Source organism: Argiope bruennichi, chromosome X1 (assembly GCF_947563725.1).
Source record: "Argiope bruennichi chromosome X1, qqArgBrue1.1, whole genome shotgun sequence".
Classification (NCBI taxonomy): domain Eukaryota; kingdom Metazoa; phylum Arthropoda; class Arachnida; order Araneae; family Araneidae; genus Argiope; species Argiope bruennichi.
In genome coordinates, this window is record NC_079162.1 from 89420646 (window position 1) to 89439343 (window position 18698).

The window sequence follows — 18698 nt, forward strand, 5'->3', positions numbered from 1 at the left end:
ACAACAATAAGAAGCTAAAGGAGTCGAAAATGTGTGAAAGAGGAAGAAATTAAAGGATTAGAAACAAATTAGCTTGGTCTCTTATTCGTCTCTTGCACATTTACTCGGGGATTGAATAGGAAACAGTGGTCAAGTTAATTGAAAGTAGTTCAAGATCACTAGACCATTCATTCTGGGATGATCAATTAAGTTTTGATCCGAATATACTTCGCAAGCATTATCATACTTAAAGCTTAAAAAAAGAGGCCAATAATGTGTTTACTTTGCGAGCTGGACGCTCTCATCACCCAAAGTGATAAGACTATCTATTTCGAGGAAACTGCTGTTTAAGTTCCTTACATCAGTGACTTCGTAATGTTCCCATGGTTCATAATTTGGGGTAGGGCGATATTTATCTTCAAATTCCATGTAGAAACTTCTAAAAAATATAAGTAAACATCTTTGCTTTGAATCTTTAATTTCGATGCGTATATTCATTCAAAGTGATGGATGCTATTATGTATTAATAGCAAATGTATTAATAAATTGTATTGTGGTTTGAGGGAATTTAAATATTACTTACGAATCTTTAAATCTTTAAAGTAGATATTTAATATCTCAAGTGTTAAGTACTTTTACATTTAAAATTTTAAGTACTTTTCATTGATAGTTATTACAAAAATAAGATTTAAATTTCTAGTAACGCTTGATTATGTTAATGGAACAAATATATATTTCATTCTTGTGAAATTTATTTTGGAAATTAGCAGAATGAGCATAAATCATATTTTTACATATATTCAAAGAGATAAAAATGGATGTGAAAAAAAAAATCTTTAGCAATTTGGTTTAAAGTACAACACGTTTCACAAAATATTTTAAACTCGCCCAAGTTTACATTTTCTATCGAACTGTCAATTTGAAACAACGGTACCATATGAAAATTGGACAACTTCGGAAATTACCTCCAAACTATTTTTTTTTTCTTTTAAACTTTTAAAAAAATTTAGAAATTAGTTTCCGCTTATCAACTAAGAAAGACATTCTAAACATTTATTGCGAATTTCTTTAAATATTCGGGTCACCAAATAACCCAATGTATATAGTTCTATAAGTAAGAAAAAAACATTTAATAGTAATGTATTTGAAATTTGACTAGTGAAAATGATACGCAACTCTTTTATTTGATTTCAAGAAAATGCACTATAACATACATTATACGTGTAAAAGTGGATTACATTCTGTTATTGTTCATCTGAGTTCTCGGAAACTGATTCTTAAGATTAAAACCATTGAACAATGTGAAGTTTTTCAAATCTAAGCTGTGAAACCGCTTGAATGAGATTAGTAATGCATGACGTGTAGAAACAAACGGTTTTGTTTTTCTGGTCGACACCGCTATAAAACTCATTGATTAAACCGATAATATTGTAAATTATTTGTCATTTCCCGTCTCATGCAGACTTTGACACAGTGACACATTTCAAGCAACTTTTGAATAAAATAGAAATAAAATACCACGCGCAACACTGTTCGAACTGACCCTACGCCCACCACAGGGACAGGATAATGGTAGACAAAATAACATGGCCTTCAGCAATAAACAATTTCTTTGCGGGTCTAAATTTTTTTTCCACTTTTACTGCTATTCTTTTGTAAATGCTCAGGTTTAATGATTTCTATACAATTGAGATAATATTGTTAGTTCTGTGCAATTACACTAAGTTTTTTAAACTTCCTACTCCCTTTCACGCAATGTTGAAATTAGCATTGAGTTTGACTACGGTCTCTTACAATTTCGACCCCACGACAGGGTCATCTGACAGTGTTGCACGATTGCGAAGAACTGCAGCAAATGCTTTTAATAAATCCTCTAAGTAGCAAAATTGAATACGAAGTCGACTAAACGGAAGAAAAAAAATCGAACTGAATTTTGAAATGACTGTATTTCTATTTAACCCTTTATTTACCGAATTATTTTACCATCCATTTTTCAAATTTGTTTTTGAACCATTAGTCAGGTTTTGGCATAGAATAAGCTCAGGAAGAAAAACTTTTTAAATTAATTAAAACGAAGACTTTTTAAATTAATTAAAACGAAGACTTTTTAAATTAATTAAAACGAAGACTTTTTAAATTAATTAAAACGAAGACTTTTTAAATTAATTAAAACGAAGACTTTTTAAATTAATTAAAACGAAGACTTTTTAAATTAATTAAAACGAAGACTTTTTAAATTAATTAAAACGAAGACTTTTTAAATTAATTAAAACGAAGACTTTTTAAATTAATTAAAACGAAGACTTTTTAAATTAATTAAAACGAAGACTTTTTAAATTAATTAAAACGAAGACTTTTTAAATTAATTAAAACGAAGACTTTTTAAATTAATTAAAACGAAGACTTTTTAAATTAATTAAAACGAAGACTTTTTAAATTAATTAAAACGAAGACTTTTTAAATTAATTAAAACGAAGACTTTTTAAATTAATTAAAACGAAGACTTTTTAAATTAATTAAAACGAAGACTTTTAATTAAATAACTTAATAAAAGATGTCAAATAAAAATAAGATTAAAACATTTACTGCTGGAAATGCATTCTTCGTGTACTTTCAAATACTGTTAAAAAAAATAGTCATATTGTGAAGATATCAGTCGGATTTAAATGGTACTTTAAAGTACCGTCGGTAAATAAAGGATTAAATCTTCATTCATCAATAAGAAATTTTGAGTAAGCTCGGGAGAGAAGTTTAGGAAGATTTGGATTGAATTCCTATCATTATGGTCACAATAAATTAAATATTTCTTAAAAATCTAACACATAAAATCCCTCGGGTGACTCAAAACTAAAATTTTGTTGCAGTCTTTACCCTCAATCAAAATAAAATAAAAAAAAATATTGAAATATTAATCTAAAATAGCGGAATGACGAAATCAAATTTTATGTAATTCACAATCCGTTTAATGTATTTTTTGGATGATTGGGGGGGGGGGGAAACAGAACTTCTCAACTTCACCAAATCTGGTGGGCTATCCATAATTTTTTCCAGATTACGGTTAAATTTTTAAACTAAGAGAATGAACTTCCTTTCCTTTGGCTACTTCTTGATTTGATACAAATTAACTCTTATCACGATGGAAAAAAAGACTTCTGAATCGTATAACGCACGTGGCACTAATTGGTATGTTGTTTTCGTTCTAATGTGCTTATACAACTTATATAGTTCTATTCACGTATTGCGCTCTCTGCAATGAAAAAATGCCATTAATATTTCTCAAATTCTTGCCCGGTTCTTCTCTATCTGGAAGTGGGGGTTATGAAGAACCTGTTTCTTACTTGGTTCACTTTCTTATTCCCTAATTCACGTTCGGTTTTTTCTTTTTCTTTTTTCTTTTAATGGATGATCTTGAACTGCTGGGGGAAAGTGATAGTGCGAGTGGAAAACCACGTGTTGCGTACGCATGTTTGTCACTGACCAATGGCTCTGATTCTGAAACTCAATGCGATTTGAACCACCAATCGCAAGACGGTCCGACGAAGATGGCGCTCGCGGCGCGATTTATCAACATAACTTTCGATAACCGAAAGATGAAAAAATTGTTTTGTTTTTAATCTTAACAATCTCTGGATTATGACGGAATCGCGAAGTTAGATAGGAATACTCCGCAAACTTTTTGATAACTTGAATTGAAGCAGTCCTATTCTGGGATCCGGGGTGCAGAGTGCGGTCACGAATTCGACATGGCCATTACAGTGAACAAAGCTAAAATAGGAGTAATCATCTTGGGATTTTTGGGTTTTCTACTTCTTGTTATAGGAATTGTTGCTTTATCAATATTGCCAACAATTTTTAGATCTAAAGTTCAAGAGGTATTGTGCTTTTTATTATTTTAAAACTTATTTCTTCATTTACTTAGCAGTCAATTTTTTTTAAAAAATTAGCTACCTGGATTTTCTACCTATTTTAAAGTTCTTTAATGCAGATTTTAAATATTTTTTTTTCACTTGTGGATGGAATTAATCCTATTTAATTTTTTACTCGAGAATTTTATTTTCTGAATATTGAAGATATTATCAACCGATTTAATTTACCGGTTTATTCATTTTTGAATAAACTCTTCATAATTTAAATGCAAAAAATCCCCTTTTTTCATTTTGTTTGCAAGAGAATTCAATAATTAACTTCGATTTCAACTTCTATTAAGATCATTGCACTTTCATTTGATTAGATTTATTACCTATGAATCATAGCCTAAGAATTGCTCATTATCCTGTCTAGTTTTGATCTTCTAATAATGGATGTGCTTGGCAGCCGTCTTTCAACTTTCTCTGAGAAATGTTTACTTTTCAAGCGAAACTCTTTTGGAGATTGAGTAGCTTGTAATTAGGTTTATAGCTAGAGAAGGTTTCAGACTTGTTTGCTTCAAGTTTCATAGGTCAGAAGACAACTGCCGTAGATTTGCTTTTTTTTTTTTTTTTTTTTTTTTGCACTCAGCGTGCTATTCTTGATGTTTAAATGACTGTTTTCAAATCTTGAAGAGGAGTTGAAAAAAGGGAAGCTAGGCCGTTGATCGATAATTTTGTGACTTAACAATGCTATTTTTTTCTCTGCGATTATCTTCAAGTTAAAGTTATGCTTGAATATTTAATTAAATCAACATTTAAGTAATGTGAGAACTCTGAAATTTGTTTAAAACTGAATTATTTGATGCTTAAAATTGGTTATATTTTTAGTACTAGCCATCGGAATTTTGTCTATTTGACTCGAAATTTTGAGGAATCAGACTTGCTTTTAATCACTTGAATTTTTCCAATCCATCATTGCCATTTAGGAGGACCATGACCAAATTTTGCTACTTTCTTTAAAATTACGTTATTACTGGAATTTAATTAGCAATTTGCTGCTTACGGGTACCCTGTGTACAGTTTTTCTGAGAATTTAAGTGTAAAGATTTAATCTAAAAATTCGAACTACTTTTCAAATCTTGCTTCTTATTCATCATAAAACGTCGTCACATTGTTAATTTTTTAGTTAATTGATAGTCTTGTTGCTAAAATTGCGTTTTGATCATAACTGTTAAAAATTTTTTTTCACTTGCATCAACAATACTTTTGAAATGACTAATATCGCGATTTTTGAATCAGCTGAATAGCGCTTATAAGTTAACAACTGCAACCATTTGCAAATATTCCTGTGGTTCTGCTACGATGGCAATAGTAGAAACCATAGGGAAATTTACATTTTTAATGGCGGTAAAATTTCTTTGTACATCTAAAAGCTATGGATTATGGTTTTACTAAATAATGTTTAGCCCGATAAGCGAGTCACCCCGAGTCAAGTGCCCCCGTTATTTTCTCCTGGTTACATTATCAAACCACAAATTAACTGTAGTCTTTAAAGCTTTTAAATTTGCTTTTAAATATTCAAAGAATTGTCTAAATTGTATTGGGTGAGCATGTTATTATTCTATTACAATAATTAATAAAATTAGTTTTTATACTATCAAGCTTTTTTTTTAATTCAAAACTTTCTTCAGAACCAGAAGGTATCTGAAACAATTAACTTTATTGATCTTGAAATTAATATTTTCAATTTATCACGAAATTTAATTTCGTCAAATCACGATATTCTTTTCCGATAAAGGAAAAATTCAACTTATTTATAGAATTTCTATTTATTTTGAGCCAGTGATTAAAACGTTCTTATACTTAATATACTACTAATATACGTTCTTCTACTTAAAGCATGACTCTGGAGACTTTTAGATACAAAATGGCCTTCACAGGTAAAATCGCCGGTAATCATAATTATTCCCATTGGAATAATTTGTTTTTTAATATGTCGAGTGTTCTATTTCTCTTAGCTCAACAGCTTCTTAGAGGCAGTATTTAACTGTAATCAAAACGTTTTTTTATGTTGACTTAAGTCCCAAAAATACTTACTTTCCTCAAAATCCATATGTGGAAATTAAAACGCAAGCCCCACGACATATTGCCACACCCAAACTAAAAGCGTTTGAATTCCAATAATTTTCATTACACGTTCTCTATTAGCCATCTATTATTTAAAAAAATAGTGTCAGTTTTTGGTAATAATTTCTACATCTTGATATATTGCTTTTTATTTGAGGGGGAAAAAGTCTGAAAATATAAATTTGAAAAGAAATTGGTGTTGCACAAGATATATTTAGAAGCAACTTTCAAGCTTAATATAATGTAAGCTTAACCAGATAAAGCAAGATGACGAATTATTAAATCTGATTAATAAAGATTTATCTAACGCGGCATCCTATGTGAAACTCGTATTTATTGATAATGGTGGATTATTCAATTGTCTTCATTTAGTTTAACAATGATATTTTGTTCCGTTTTGAGAAATGCCCCGATAACACTGTAGGTCTAACAATACATGGCACCGAGCTGAATTTTTACTTACAAAAGAGTAAAGATTAAATGAGTTTCAATGTTTCAAGCCTCCGTGAACACCTAATAAAACACACCGATAACAGGATTCTTTCTGTGTAAAGATTCCTTCCGTTTTCAGTGTGTCGAAAGCGCAAGTATAGCTCTCATTGCTTTCTTGAAATTGATATGCAAATCCTGTTTCCGATAGGAACGGCATTATGAAAGCAATATATCTTCCGATTCACGTGGCTCTTAACACGCTTTAATGACGGTTTATTTAATGGTAGCTACCAATTTTCTTTTATCTTTCAACGATAAGCGTTACAATAACTTGCTTTTATGTATTTAATAAAATTTGTAAATGGTCACAATTGATAAGGAAGCTTCTAGAATACTCTTTAGAATATTAATGATTAACCAATCTAATTTGTAGATGAACATTTTAAGGTATTCCGATAGAAGCATTCTATTAGAATATGCCTCATTAATATGCTTTTTACATTAAACTATTTTTTTACATTAAGCTATAGCATTAAATTTCTTCATTTGCCAAAAAATGGTTTTTACCATTATGCTGTTGTATTTAAGTGAATTTCATATGTAGTTAAGCTCTCGTGAATTCCATATTCTGCTCACTTTGCTATTTCAGTAAAGTTCTATCTCGAAAAGAATGAATAGATCTTGAATTCCAAATAATACATGGACATTTTTTTTTATTCCGTAATGTAATTGAATTTGTTCAAAACATTTTTTCTAGGTTAGCTCTTATTTTATTTTAATTTGACAAAGAATGGTGTTATTCAAATAAAACCTGCTCTATTTTTTATTTTTTAATTGGTGGTTTTGTAAATTTAATGTATTGTTATCTTTCGAGACATCGCAAACAGATACAAATGGAATTTATATAATAGCAAATCAATGTTTATAATTAAGAACATTCATGTTTTGTTTTATTACTTTCCAGAATGGGTTTATAGTTCAGTCGAATGACATTTCAAAAGCACAGTTTAAGGTCGATAATAATGATGTTGCTAAATCCGAAAACTTGCCCGTGATCATTTATAAGAGGTCAAGTTCCGATTTTGTCCCAATTACACGCGATTTCTTTTGAAGCCGAGATTAGCAAGCTTTCTGTTACAGCTCAACCAGAAATCTTCTTCCCAGAAAATATTCAATTTTCATGCCGAAACAGCAGTAAAAAAAATTCAAATCCAGATGTTTGCTCTTGAACTTGGAAACAAACATCGCAAATAAACGCATAGTAAACAATTTCAGATTCAACAGCCATGGGATTCATGCTGACTTTTTGACATTGAATTTTTGGTAGCCCAGCGGGATTCCAAGTCTCGGGTATGCAAGAGGCCTAACCTGTCAAAGAAGACTATTATATTTTGAAAAATGAGAAGCTGGATGTTTCAAAATTCTTCTAGAAACGACAAAATATCCGAAGGGGTATTGGGTCATTTTTTTTTTCTCCATAGAAGTAGTTTGTGCAGTCTGTAGTTTTTAGGGTTAGTAAGATCGTTTCCGTGGTTCTCTATAATTTTGAGTCCATGCTGTAGACGCTGTTGGAAAGAATCATAAATTTAGATTGTTCGCGAAAGTGCGTCGGATCGGACACAGGGCTTGGAACTAGCTTCATTTCTAGTTTCGTAAGATCAATTTATTTGGCACAAATATTGCAAAAGAGGAGAAATGCGCATTTTTGGTGATGCTTTAAAGATATCTTTTTATTAATCGCGAGAGGTAAATTCCATGCTATATCGTTAAGTTCGTCGAATATTCCATTATAACCCACATTTCTTGGATTCCACAATATCACTGATGTTTTTTGGGTCATTTTAAAGGAAAAAGTACCTGTTTAATTTTTCAAGTATGGTTACTTGATAATTTGCATCTTGAATAGCTTTCATTTTATGGTTTCAAGAGTGAAATTGTTTTTAAGTCCTAATTTATCTTTTGGAACTATTCTGCATTGACCTCCGTGCATTAATATGAATGTAGAGCATTGTGCTTTGTCTTTTGAAAGTTACGGCACAAATTTATTGCTTACGAAATGCCTTTTTAATGAAAAATGGTCTAATTTTTGATTAGCTTAAAAAATTGTGTATTCTGTCTGGAAATTATTTCCTTGAAGTAGATGGAGGCAAATATCCCATGCAAAATTTCTGATAAAAGTGAAGGTATACAGTAGATACAAATTAGGAGACGTGTAAGATCACCAAATCATTCTTATGAGTTCTAAATATAAAATCTTGAGATATGCAGATACATATTTTTGTATAATTTAAAGCGAGTGAAAGTTGTTTTGTCTGTTTATGGTTCTCTGCTTTGCGTTCTCGTGTTGTAAAATTTCAGTATGAGTATGGCTAATATTTGTAAATTTTTATTAACTCAAATGAATGGACAGCAAATCTCATTACATAAGTGCAAATTGTAGATAAAAGGTTCGTCTCAATTATTCTATAACTGAAGTCTGGCCACTTAACACTTTACCGACCGGTAGCGGTTCGAACATATTATGCCATTTCATCGCGCTGGGGAGCAAACGTCGAATAATCGACGACCGGTTGGTAAGCGCTGAGAACAAAACGTCGATTAATCGACGGCCGGTTGGTAAGCGCTGAGAACAAAACGTCGATTAATCGACGGCCGGTCGGTAAAGTGTTAAGTATTAAAGAAGTTGCTATGCTCTGTTAGCTAACTGATGTGACTAATGCAATTCGAATGATGTGAAAGTTCTAAAATGCGAATTATGCTGTATTTTTGTTAGCTTTACGCTTTAAAATCGACATCTTATTGGAATGACGTTAATCCAAATTATGAAACTTAATAAATTTTATACATTCAAGATGATAGGCTGACAAATACTAAGACTGGGCTTTGTCTTGCAGATTGTCAGATTTTATTTTCCTTTCAGAAAACTAAAATTTGATGTAAATTATTTATCGCTTAATTTTATGTCCAGAAAATTAAAACTTTGTAATGACTAATATACATATTATATGCAAGAATTAAGTCTTGGCTTGATAGACTTACTTGACGAATATGAGTACTGTGAATTATTTTAAGCTAAATCTTCATCAGATTAGTTAAAATTAAGAAGTTCTGAAATGGCAAACCTTACGGTAATTTTAAAGAAGAATGTGAGAAAGTAATTTGAAATTTTTGAGTTCTAGTTTATTGTGCATCAAAATTAATTCTTAAAGAATGGGAAATAACTCTATAAATCGGGTCAACATTTCATAGCAAAAAAATTCTTAATGCACTTAAAAAGGAAAATGTAAATCTCGTTTTTAGGTGAAATGGCGTAGTAAAATGACACGATTCCAGGTGTCCTAATTTTTTTGAATTTTAAATTTTGTTAATGGAACAGTTTGGAATTGGCGTAGGTAAGAACGTATCGCCTGAATTTTGTTATCTGTCTGAATGTACGTGGCAGTACTAAGATGTGAAGTTGTTTTTGCATATTTAATTATATGATTTTTAAGCTTAAACTTTTAGTCGAAGTATTAATTTTTTTCTATAACATAAAATGTAAAGGAGACAGAAATAGTTTAAGTTTAGTTGATTTCCATTCAGCTTATAAACCAAACCAAAGCAAACACAAAATTACAATTACCCACAACCAAAAACTATCAAATTCAAGTTTATATACCCAAGCAGCGAACTTTGGAATTAATCAGATTCCAAAAACTATTCTTCAAAAGATTTCGAAACTGGCCCAACCCACTGTCAATTCAAGAATGTTTTGGTGTTCCATGGGTTATTAGAAATTCCTTACCTTGACCAGCATTTAGCCTCTGGCTGTCCACATGTAACAAAATTTATAGACGAATGTCCCATACTATAAGGGCAAGGTTATAAAAGTCATTGAATCTACAGATTTACTTAAATCACTTCATTTGTATGGATCCCATACACCCAGATAGTCCAGAAAATCCCACGTTAACGAGAGTTGACCTTGTTCTCTTTCGTGAGAGTTCGCGAAATCAATATTTAAGATACGATTTTTTTATATTTTAGTGTTAACCCGTTTATAATGACTTAACCACGAAATGTTCGACCTTGACTTTTCGGTCCATTAAATGTCCATTAGGTTTATCCTTTTGTTTGTTGGTTGTTTTGTAAATAAGCTATCCTTCTTTTGCATCTGTCATCTCGATTCAATAGTGAGCTGGATACAAAATCTAAAATCAATTTTCTTGGATATTTTGTATAAATATCATATATTTAAATATGCATTTTAGATTTGCTTATGAAATCAACTGTTTTTTCTTTAGGATACTTAAATCATGTAATTCTTTTCAAATGTACTGTATATTTCCGATGCCTATTTTAAATAAACTTGCTGTATTTAGGCAGTCAATACTTTTGATAAACTAGCTTTTGTTACCCAAAATCGACCAAGGAAGAAGCCATGTATGAATGTATCAATTTAATAAGTTTAATAATATTCCTGATTATGAATATTTATATTTTTTCTAGTAAACGATTTTTTTTCCCTTTAAGAATATTCTTAGTTTAAAATTATTTGATTCTTAACCTTGTTTCTTCTTTTCCCTTTTAACGATTGTTTTTATTAACTAGTACCGATAGCAAATTTACTCGAGTAATTAAGTTTTGAATGCCATTTAATCTTAAATTGGCTAGAGCAGGTGATTAATCAAAATGTAAACTGATTTCATTTGCACTGTTAATGTTTGATAAATACATCTTGATCGAAGCTTAGCTAATTTAACTCTTCACTGATCTGATGTTAATGAACTAAAACCACAGTCTAGTCTCTTTACTGAAGACATCTGTTAAGTTAAATTATTTGTCTCCAGATGAGAGCTATAATTTGTATCATGTTATTGCCAAACTCACCGCGACAGGAGGATTTTAAAGATTGGCGTTATTGACCTCATCCCCCCCCCCAGTATTGCACGTAATATTTTAAACAGATATTTCAAGTGCTACAAGAAAGCACTCGCGATTTGTAAATAATTTGTAACTTGGGTTTTGTCCTTAAATTGTTAATTACACCATCTTTTCCCCATCCAAACCTGTGTTACAAATGTTGGTATTTTTATATTATGAATATTTGTTGAATTTTACAATTTAAAATGAAAATTATGTAGAATTTCTTAAAGATAAAACTAATTTGAAAGGCTTGATCTACATTCTTTTCTTCAGGATTTGGATTTCTTAAATCAACTGACAGATATTAAATTTACACTCAAATTTTGCTCCCATAAATGAAATGACCTTTTGTATTCAGGCTAAGCAGTCCAATATTTCTATTTCCACGTGTTTCTACTGCTTATTAACGTAAAATTAACGTGTGATATTTTACTTTCCAAGTTCAACTCTTCTAAATTGTGGAAAGATTCTTCTTTTATATGTAAATCGTTGATTGCGAGCATGTGTCCTTGTAGATAACCCGCTTCCCCAATTATTTTATTCTAAAAAATGAGTTTAAATATTTTTTAAACTTCTAAATGTTACAGGTTTCTGGTCCTAGTATTATCTGAATGATTTTGCCATATTTTAATATATCTCTTGAAGTATTAATTTTCATTCTAATGACTATAACTGAACGGAATTTATTTCTGTGATAATTTTGTAAACAAAAATTTGGCAGAAACTAGTGCTTCTGCAAATTACTATTTGAATAAATGACAAATACTAGAAAGACCTCCAAGATTAATAGAGTTAAGAAACTTATACCGACTGTCCTACTAAAACTTGGATATAACCTTCCTTTCATTTCAGATAAATTGTGTAGTAACTTTTTAATATATTTTCGAACCTGTTGAACAACCCTGACTTACGATTTACATGACAATTACTTTGAAGTTACAATAATTAAAAAAATTCGCATGTATAATGCAATTAATATTAAATCAAACTATCTAAATTATTGATTTCTTAAAAAGCAATTTTGTCTAGACAATCTGAGCTTCCTCTTGATCAATTCAGAGCTCTTTGAAACATTTATGTATAATTTTTCACTGTCAAGCTCATTGAATGAAAAGATTCAAAAAGTGATTGAATTCTTTTTTGTAGCACCTGGTTGTGAATTTTAAATGAATGGAATACAATAAATTATTGCACGAGAGGAAATGTCTGTTAATTGCTCACCTTTCTAAGCTAAAAGTGCAATAGCTTAGTTTTTTTTCGCCTCAAAAAAATATCAAGCGGCAAGTCGGAAATTTAACAGGATTAGGAAGGAAGACGACATACTCGACTCCCGTCACGCTCGTCTCGTGTACAGGACATTTTGATGAGGGCAGTTTGAAATATAGTTTCTTCTTGCAATGAGTTGATCTTCAGAGCTAGACGTGATGAAAGTTTAAATTTTGTAGCCTAAGCCTAGTGAAAAATTAATATTTAAGGTAAACAAGTTTTAAATCTAATTTTGAATTGTTCGTCTTGTAGACGGTAAATTTCACTAGAATGCACGTCTCCTAATCGCTTACTGAATACAAGCTAACGTATGTTTACGATTCTGTTAATGTTTGCCAACAACTGATATGGATCAAGGCAAGGAGACTGGATTAACTGGATATTTATATAAAATTCGGTTTATCTGAACTTGGTTTGAGGACAAGCAAGATTTGACACGAGGTTTTTTAAAGAAAATATATTCATAATTAAAAAAAATTTCCAGAACTTTTTAAAAAAATTAACCTTTTTAACATTTTTCTTATCAAATACAATGTTTAAAAACGAGAACCTTCCAAAAGCGGCCTTTACTGCATAATTTCCTTGTATTTGTGAAATTATGCAGTAATTTTAAAAATATCAAACTGGTTGTTCAAGCCACCTACGGATAAGTATTCAATTTACTTACAAGAATGACAGTTGTAATCAAAATAATGCATTTTAATAAAGGGTATTGTGTATTAAATCACATTCTAAAGACTCTTACCCGTAAGGCTTATAGTAACTTAGTAAATGACAGGTTTAGTTGATTGCTATTTATTCGATTCTCACACAGAATGACAGTGACCCACATTTAGACATGCAAGCTGATGTAGGGATTTTCTTGCTTAAAAATGAACACAATTATCAACCTGCTGACCTCTATTAAAAAAGAAAGCCGAGATGACCTTGCAACTCAGAGCGAACTGTCCCACCAAACCACGTTAAAAAAAATCAATCGATTTGAAAATTGCTTGTTGTATCACAACAATTAACCTCAGATATCTCAATAAATGAGCTATCTAAGGTCAATTGTTTAATATATTAAATGTAATTGGATAACTTTGAGCTCAATTAGATGTACGAGCAAATCTTAACTGCATGTAGAATCAATATAAATAGATTCACATCTTGTTTGATCCGATGTCCAGGATTTGAAGAGCTTGAAAGGATCCTTAGCTCACTGGGCAGAACAAATTGTAAAGAAAGTTTACACGAGCAATGATTTGTTGTGGATTATCTCAATGTACGGCAATTTGATTTTGAGCAATGCATTTCACTTGTATGCCTGAACATTGAATTATTTTTTCCCATTCTCCAAAATCTTAATTTTGCTTAGATAACAAAATGGTCTTTCAGATGTTAGTCGCATTTTTAACTGCCGAAAGTTCCTAATTTTAATCATATCTTTGAGCAATATATTTTAAACATTTCGTTTCTCATGATGAATTCGGCGATTTTCTAAATTGCTTTGCTTAAAAGTTCTTGTGTGAAACAAATTTTCCGAGATACAATATAGCAGATTTTGTCATGGGATGATGCAATACGTGAGCGACTAAAACTGGCAAATTAAGTGTAAGTGATAAAAAGATGCATTAAACTAGGCTCGCGACTGCATGACTGTTATAGACGATTCGTGGGAGCTGCCTATCATCTTCACAGCTCAAATATATAATGAAGAAAAAAAACTTGTAGCTGCCTAATTGTCGTATATACCCCATGTGTAGTTGTAAAGTAATATAAGTTATTAGTCATTTTTATATAATATCTATTGTCAGAAAACTCGAATTCTTTTATCCCCCCCCTTCTGTTCTACGAAAATGGTTCATTTCTTGATTAACTTGATCTTGATGTACTAATATGAAGCGTCCCCCCCCCATTTTAGGTAGATTCTTATTGGAAGAATACCTATGAGAACCACTGCAATGACAAGACTTCGGGAACATTTCTTCAGTTCTTCATCAATCATCTTCCCTGGAACCCCGAACCACCCTTCGCTCAAAAGTTTATGTACATATAAATATAATATGCTTATAACGCTTTGCCCATGTTATCTTTTGAACTGGATAAATAGAGTAATTCTGTTTGGATTTGAACTGGCTTGGAATATGTTGTTAGAAATGTAAAAATCTCGGACTATTTCGTAAATGGCCCATCTAGCTCAAAGGGTGTGGAAATGACGGGGAATTAATTTTCATTTCGCTATAACTTTCTTAATAATGAAAACAGAAAAATAAACCCAATTAGCCAAATTAGCGTCTCATTAAAACAACTTTTGTATTTAAAGCTTTTCGATAACTGTAATATCTTAGAAGTTAGAGGCTGAAAAGAGTCAGTTTATACCAGTTTATATTGTCAGATTGTAATTAAGATGTAAAGGAATCTACCTTTGCCTTCTAGCTTACCGAGAGGAATTTATTTACTTGATTCTGATAAAAAAAATCGCCTATTTGTTTTGTCTTCAAGAATTTCTTTATGGTTAAATTAATCTTGTCATTGTGGAAACAGCCTTTTTGATAAAAAAAAATCGCAATTTGTGTCTAATTATTTTCTCGATTTATCTTTTTTAAACAAAAGAAGCAATTTGTCTGAAATCTTTACATGAGACAATGTTCTTGGAAAGTATTTAACAGACAATATGCAAGTTTTTGCTATTTTCCTTGCTGTTTAACGCAATTTCTAAATTTCTCGTGTTTCCCCGTTTCGTATTGAATGTTTAGACTTAAAAATTGTTTTCGACTAAGACTCAGCACGTCGGACGGGTCACACGATTCTGTTCCTTCCTCGAACAAGATATCTGCAGATAGATGTATATCTCTCGTGGAAATAAACTGACGGTAAACGCCCGTTGATTCGATACGCGGGTCAAAGTCCATATTAGATTGAGCTTGTCTATCAGCGCAACAGATGAAAGTTTCTAGAGATGTGAAAAATATACTTTTAAGAGGATTTCGTGAGAGTTAGTTTACTGTTTGGAGTTCTATACAATAAATCGTTGACTGAGAAATGACCTAATCATTATAATGTAACCCGATTTTAAACTCAGGCGCGTACATGTTTGTTTTAATTTAGCTTAGATAAGAAAGCAATTTTTAATAAATCCTTAAGATAATTGTCAGAACCTTATCCGAAAATCGTCAACATTGGAACACTTCAATTTCGAGAAATATCCAAGAAAAATACAACATCAATAATATTATGTCACTGATTTTTCAGCATCAATAATATGTCACTGATTTTCTTCAGTGTTCGTGTATTTTCAAATTGAGGTTGAGGAATTCAGGAAAATGCTAGTGGTAACCTCCATTACTTTAAAATAAAATCATTTTCTACTGAAATCATTTGTATTTTCTCACGATGGTGTTATATGGAATAACCAATTATATTATGCAAGTCTGAAGTTAGCCAATTATTGTGAAATAAAATTACTCCGAAAAATCTTTTTCAACTCTTGGTTTTGTTATCTTAACAGACGGCTGTAGTCTGGAGGAAAAAATCAAGAACTTTATTTTCATATACTTTTGTAAACATCTTTATACTCAACATTGTGTATGTAAATACACCATTAAATTTAAAGTATTAGACTATTCACAAAATGTTCACTTTGAAAAATGAGATTTGTAAAACATCTTGCCATGTCCACCAGACATTCCCACCGTATCATGTTCAAGCAAGGAAAGGGGAAATCGGAGATGTACATATTTGTAACACTTGCACAATTTTCTTGATTTCGGTATTAAAAATGCGGGCACTATTCTTCGAATATCAGCCTTCCTTTTCTGTGAACTTTGCCTTTTTTAGATGATTAGCTAAAACATCAATTAATGAATGGCCCTGGTTCAGCTCTTCCTTTCTGTCTTCACGATCAATTGAATACCTTAAGAATGTTTGGATTTTGATGGCTGCATTTTATTTAGTACTAACTAATGACAATACTTACTGTTACTTGAAATTTTCAAAGATTCTGTAATCAATCAAATCTGTAATCACTCTTTTAGTGTTTGTTTTCCTCGTAAACTTTTCTGTGCATGAACTTCACTTGCAATATTGAAATTCACAGAAATTAGGAAAATGAGTGCAACATATGCTATGCTACTTTCAATTTCTAATTTTTCCTGTTTTTTTTTCTAAAATTGATGTTATTCTTTCAAATTTATCTTGCTATTAGATGCCCATGATCATACGACTATTTAAATTTTTCAAGTGTTAAGCTAAGTCGGGTGTTCAGCTCGTGATCCTAAACTTAGGTTTTCAGGTGTTAAGTTAATAACAAATTGAATTTGGAACTTAAGAATCGTTAATCCCATATTCTTACATGACAAACCAATGCTTAATTTATTTACCAATGTCGATAGTAATAAACTTTTATTTTTACCAGTATATTATCTACTTGAACTAAACATTTGTTTCAAGCTCATATTCTTAGCAAATCTCGTATTCAGTTTTAAAATATCAGGAATAATCGCAAGATCAGTTAGATTTTAATTCGTTCAGCCTTCGTTTAGAGAATTTAATTTCAAAAATCTGATTTTTGAAGAGCCATTTTAAATAAAATTCTAATCTGTCACTGAACCACTTGCAACTGAAGTCTCGATTTTTATGACAGAAGTATTCAAAAGTAATTTTTCTAGTAAAATCATTTGAAGCAAATTTACTAACAAAATTTAAAAACAATAGAAATGATTTTACGATTTTTCCGCGTTTTCTTATTTTTCATAGAATTGAACTTTTTTCCATTTTTTATATTAGTATGATGAAAGCGTTGATTTTATGGGAAAATCTGAAATATTTTGCATTCAAATCGGAATATTCATTTAACTGGCATAAATAACGATGCAAATGGAAACGCAATGGAATATTTTGTTAAAATATCTTTTGAAACAGTTCATAATATAGTCTGTAACTCAAGTGTTAAACAGGAAATGTAATTTACAGTATATCTCCAAAGAATTGAATTTTACTTATTTTACTTCAATTTTTAAAATGAATCCTGGAACGTCAATGTAAAAAATTGAGTTACTAAATAAATTTCAAAAATTTAATAAATTTGTAAAATTTATTATTTAATAAAGATATCCGAGCAAAATTTAAATTTCACAAGGAAATTGGAATGAAATCTTCTGAATTTTGTGATAGAATTTGTTGTGTTGAAAACTTCTCATTTTTTTCAGCCCATATTCTTCGATTTCAAGATGCTTAATGAAGTTTATAAACGCTTAATTTTACCACAGCTCTCGTAAATATCTCGTAAATGGATAAAATACCTCTATCATTCCGTCAATCTGTTCCCTTCCAAAGGAAATGAAGCACGTGAAATGTTAATTTTTTATAGCAAATTTTTCCACAAATTTCTTCCAATATTACAATTTAATGATAGTATCCATTATATTATAAAAGCGATTATATTTGCTTTCGAAATGCTTTTATGACATTTTAAATAAATATTAATAGCTACCGAAATCAGTCGTGGAGATTAAAAATTTTTTTCTATAAAAAAAACTTAAAATTTTTAAGTTTAATGCTAGCGAAATTAAAATTCAGCTATTAGTCTTTAGAAATCAAAACATTTTGATACGCTGCTAAATTTACTCTATTATGCGAATTTGTTACTTAACAAACGCAATGTCTTGAAATATTTTGAAATTAAGGAAATGTGAAGAGATTGCAAAACAGCTATGCTAAGTAAAAAAAAAAAAAAACGTTTTGCATTCTATAATTGTAAAATATCTTTACAATATCATATTTCCTGCATAGCAGGAATAAGAATGGCTCTATTTTTGGTATGTTCTTACCATAGAATTTCAGATACTCGTGCTCTAAATGCATTTTGTTCCCCCGAGGGAAGACTGGTTTTATGGCAAGGTTTTACATTCTAATAAAACTCTAAATAAATTTCGATAAAATAAGTTCATGGGCACGTCGACACATGTGTTTAACACCAACATGTGCATTAAGAGGTTAACAAAAAAATCAAGTTTAACAAATCTTTGGCAGATAATTGATTTCATTTATCGATCGAAAAGTAGAATGCAAATCCTAATTGTCTATCTGTCCTTGTTTGATATTTGGAAATACTAACATCTGCGCTGTTGATCAACATTTTGGAGAATTATTATGAACTTG

The 18698-nt window shown here is 30.6% G+C and overlaps 1 protein-coding gene across 3 annotated transcripts in view; it reads left to right on the top strand.

Annotated features, from left to right (window-relative positions):
* LOC129958336 (lysosome membrane protein 2-like) overlaps window positions 1-18698 on the top strand; it is a 103834-nt gene that overhangs the window by 55543 nt on the left and 29593 nt on the right. The window contains exon 1 of one of the 3 annotated variants that reach the window (XM_056070752.1): window positions 3590-3851. The exons of the other annotated variants lie outside the window; for them this stretch is intronic. Within the exon in view, the coding sequence (XP_055926727.1) occupies window positions 3723-3851 (129 nt within the window). The 5' untranslated portion in view covers window positions 3590-3722. Of the gene's footprint in view, window positions 1-3589; window positions 3852-18698 lie in introns of those variants that run through there. 3 annotated transcript variants of the gene reach the window in all.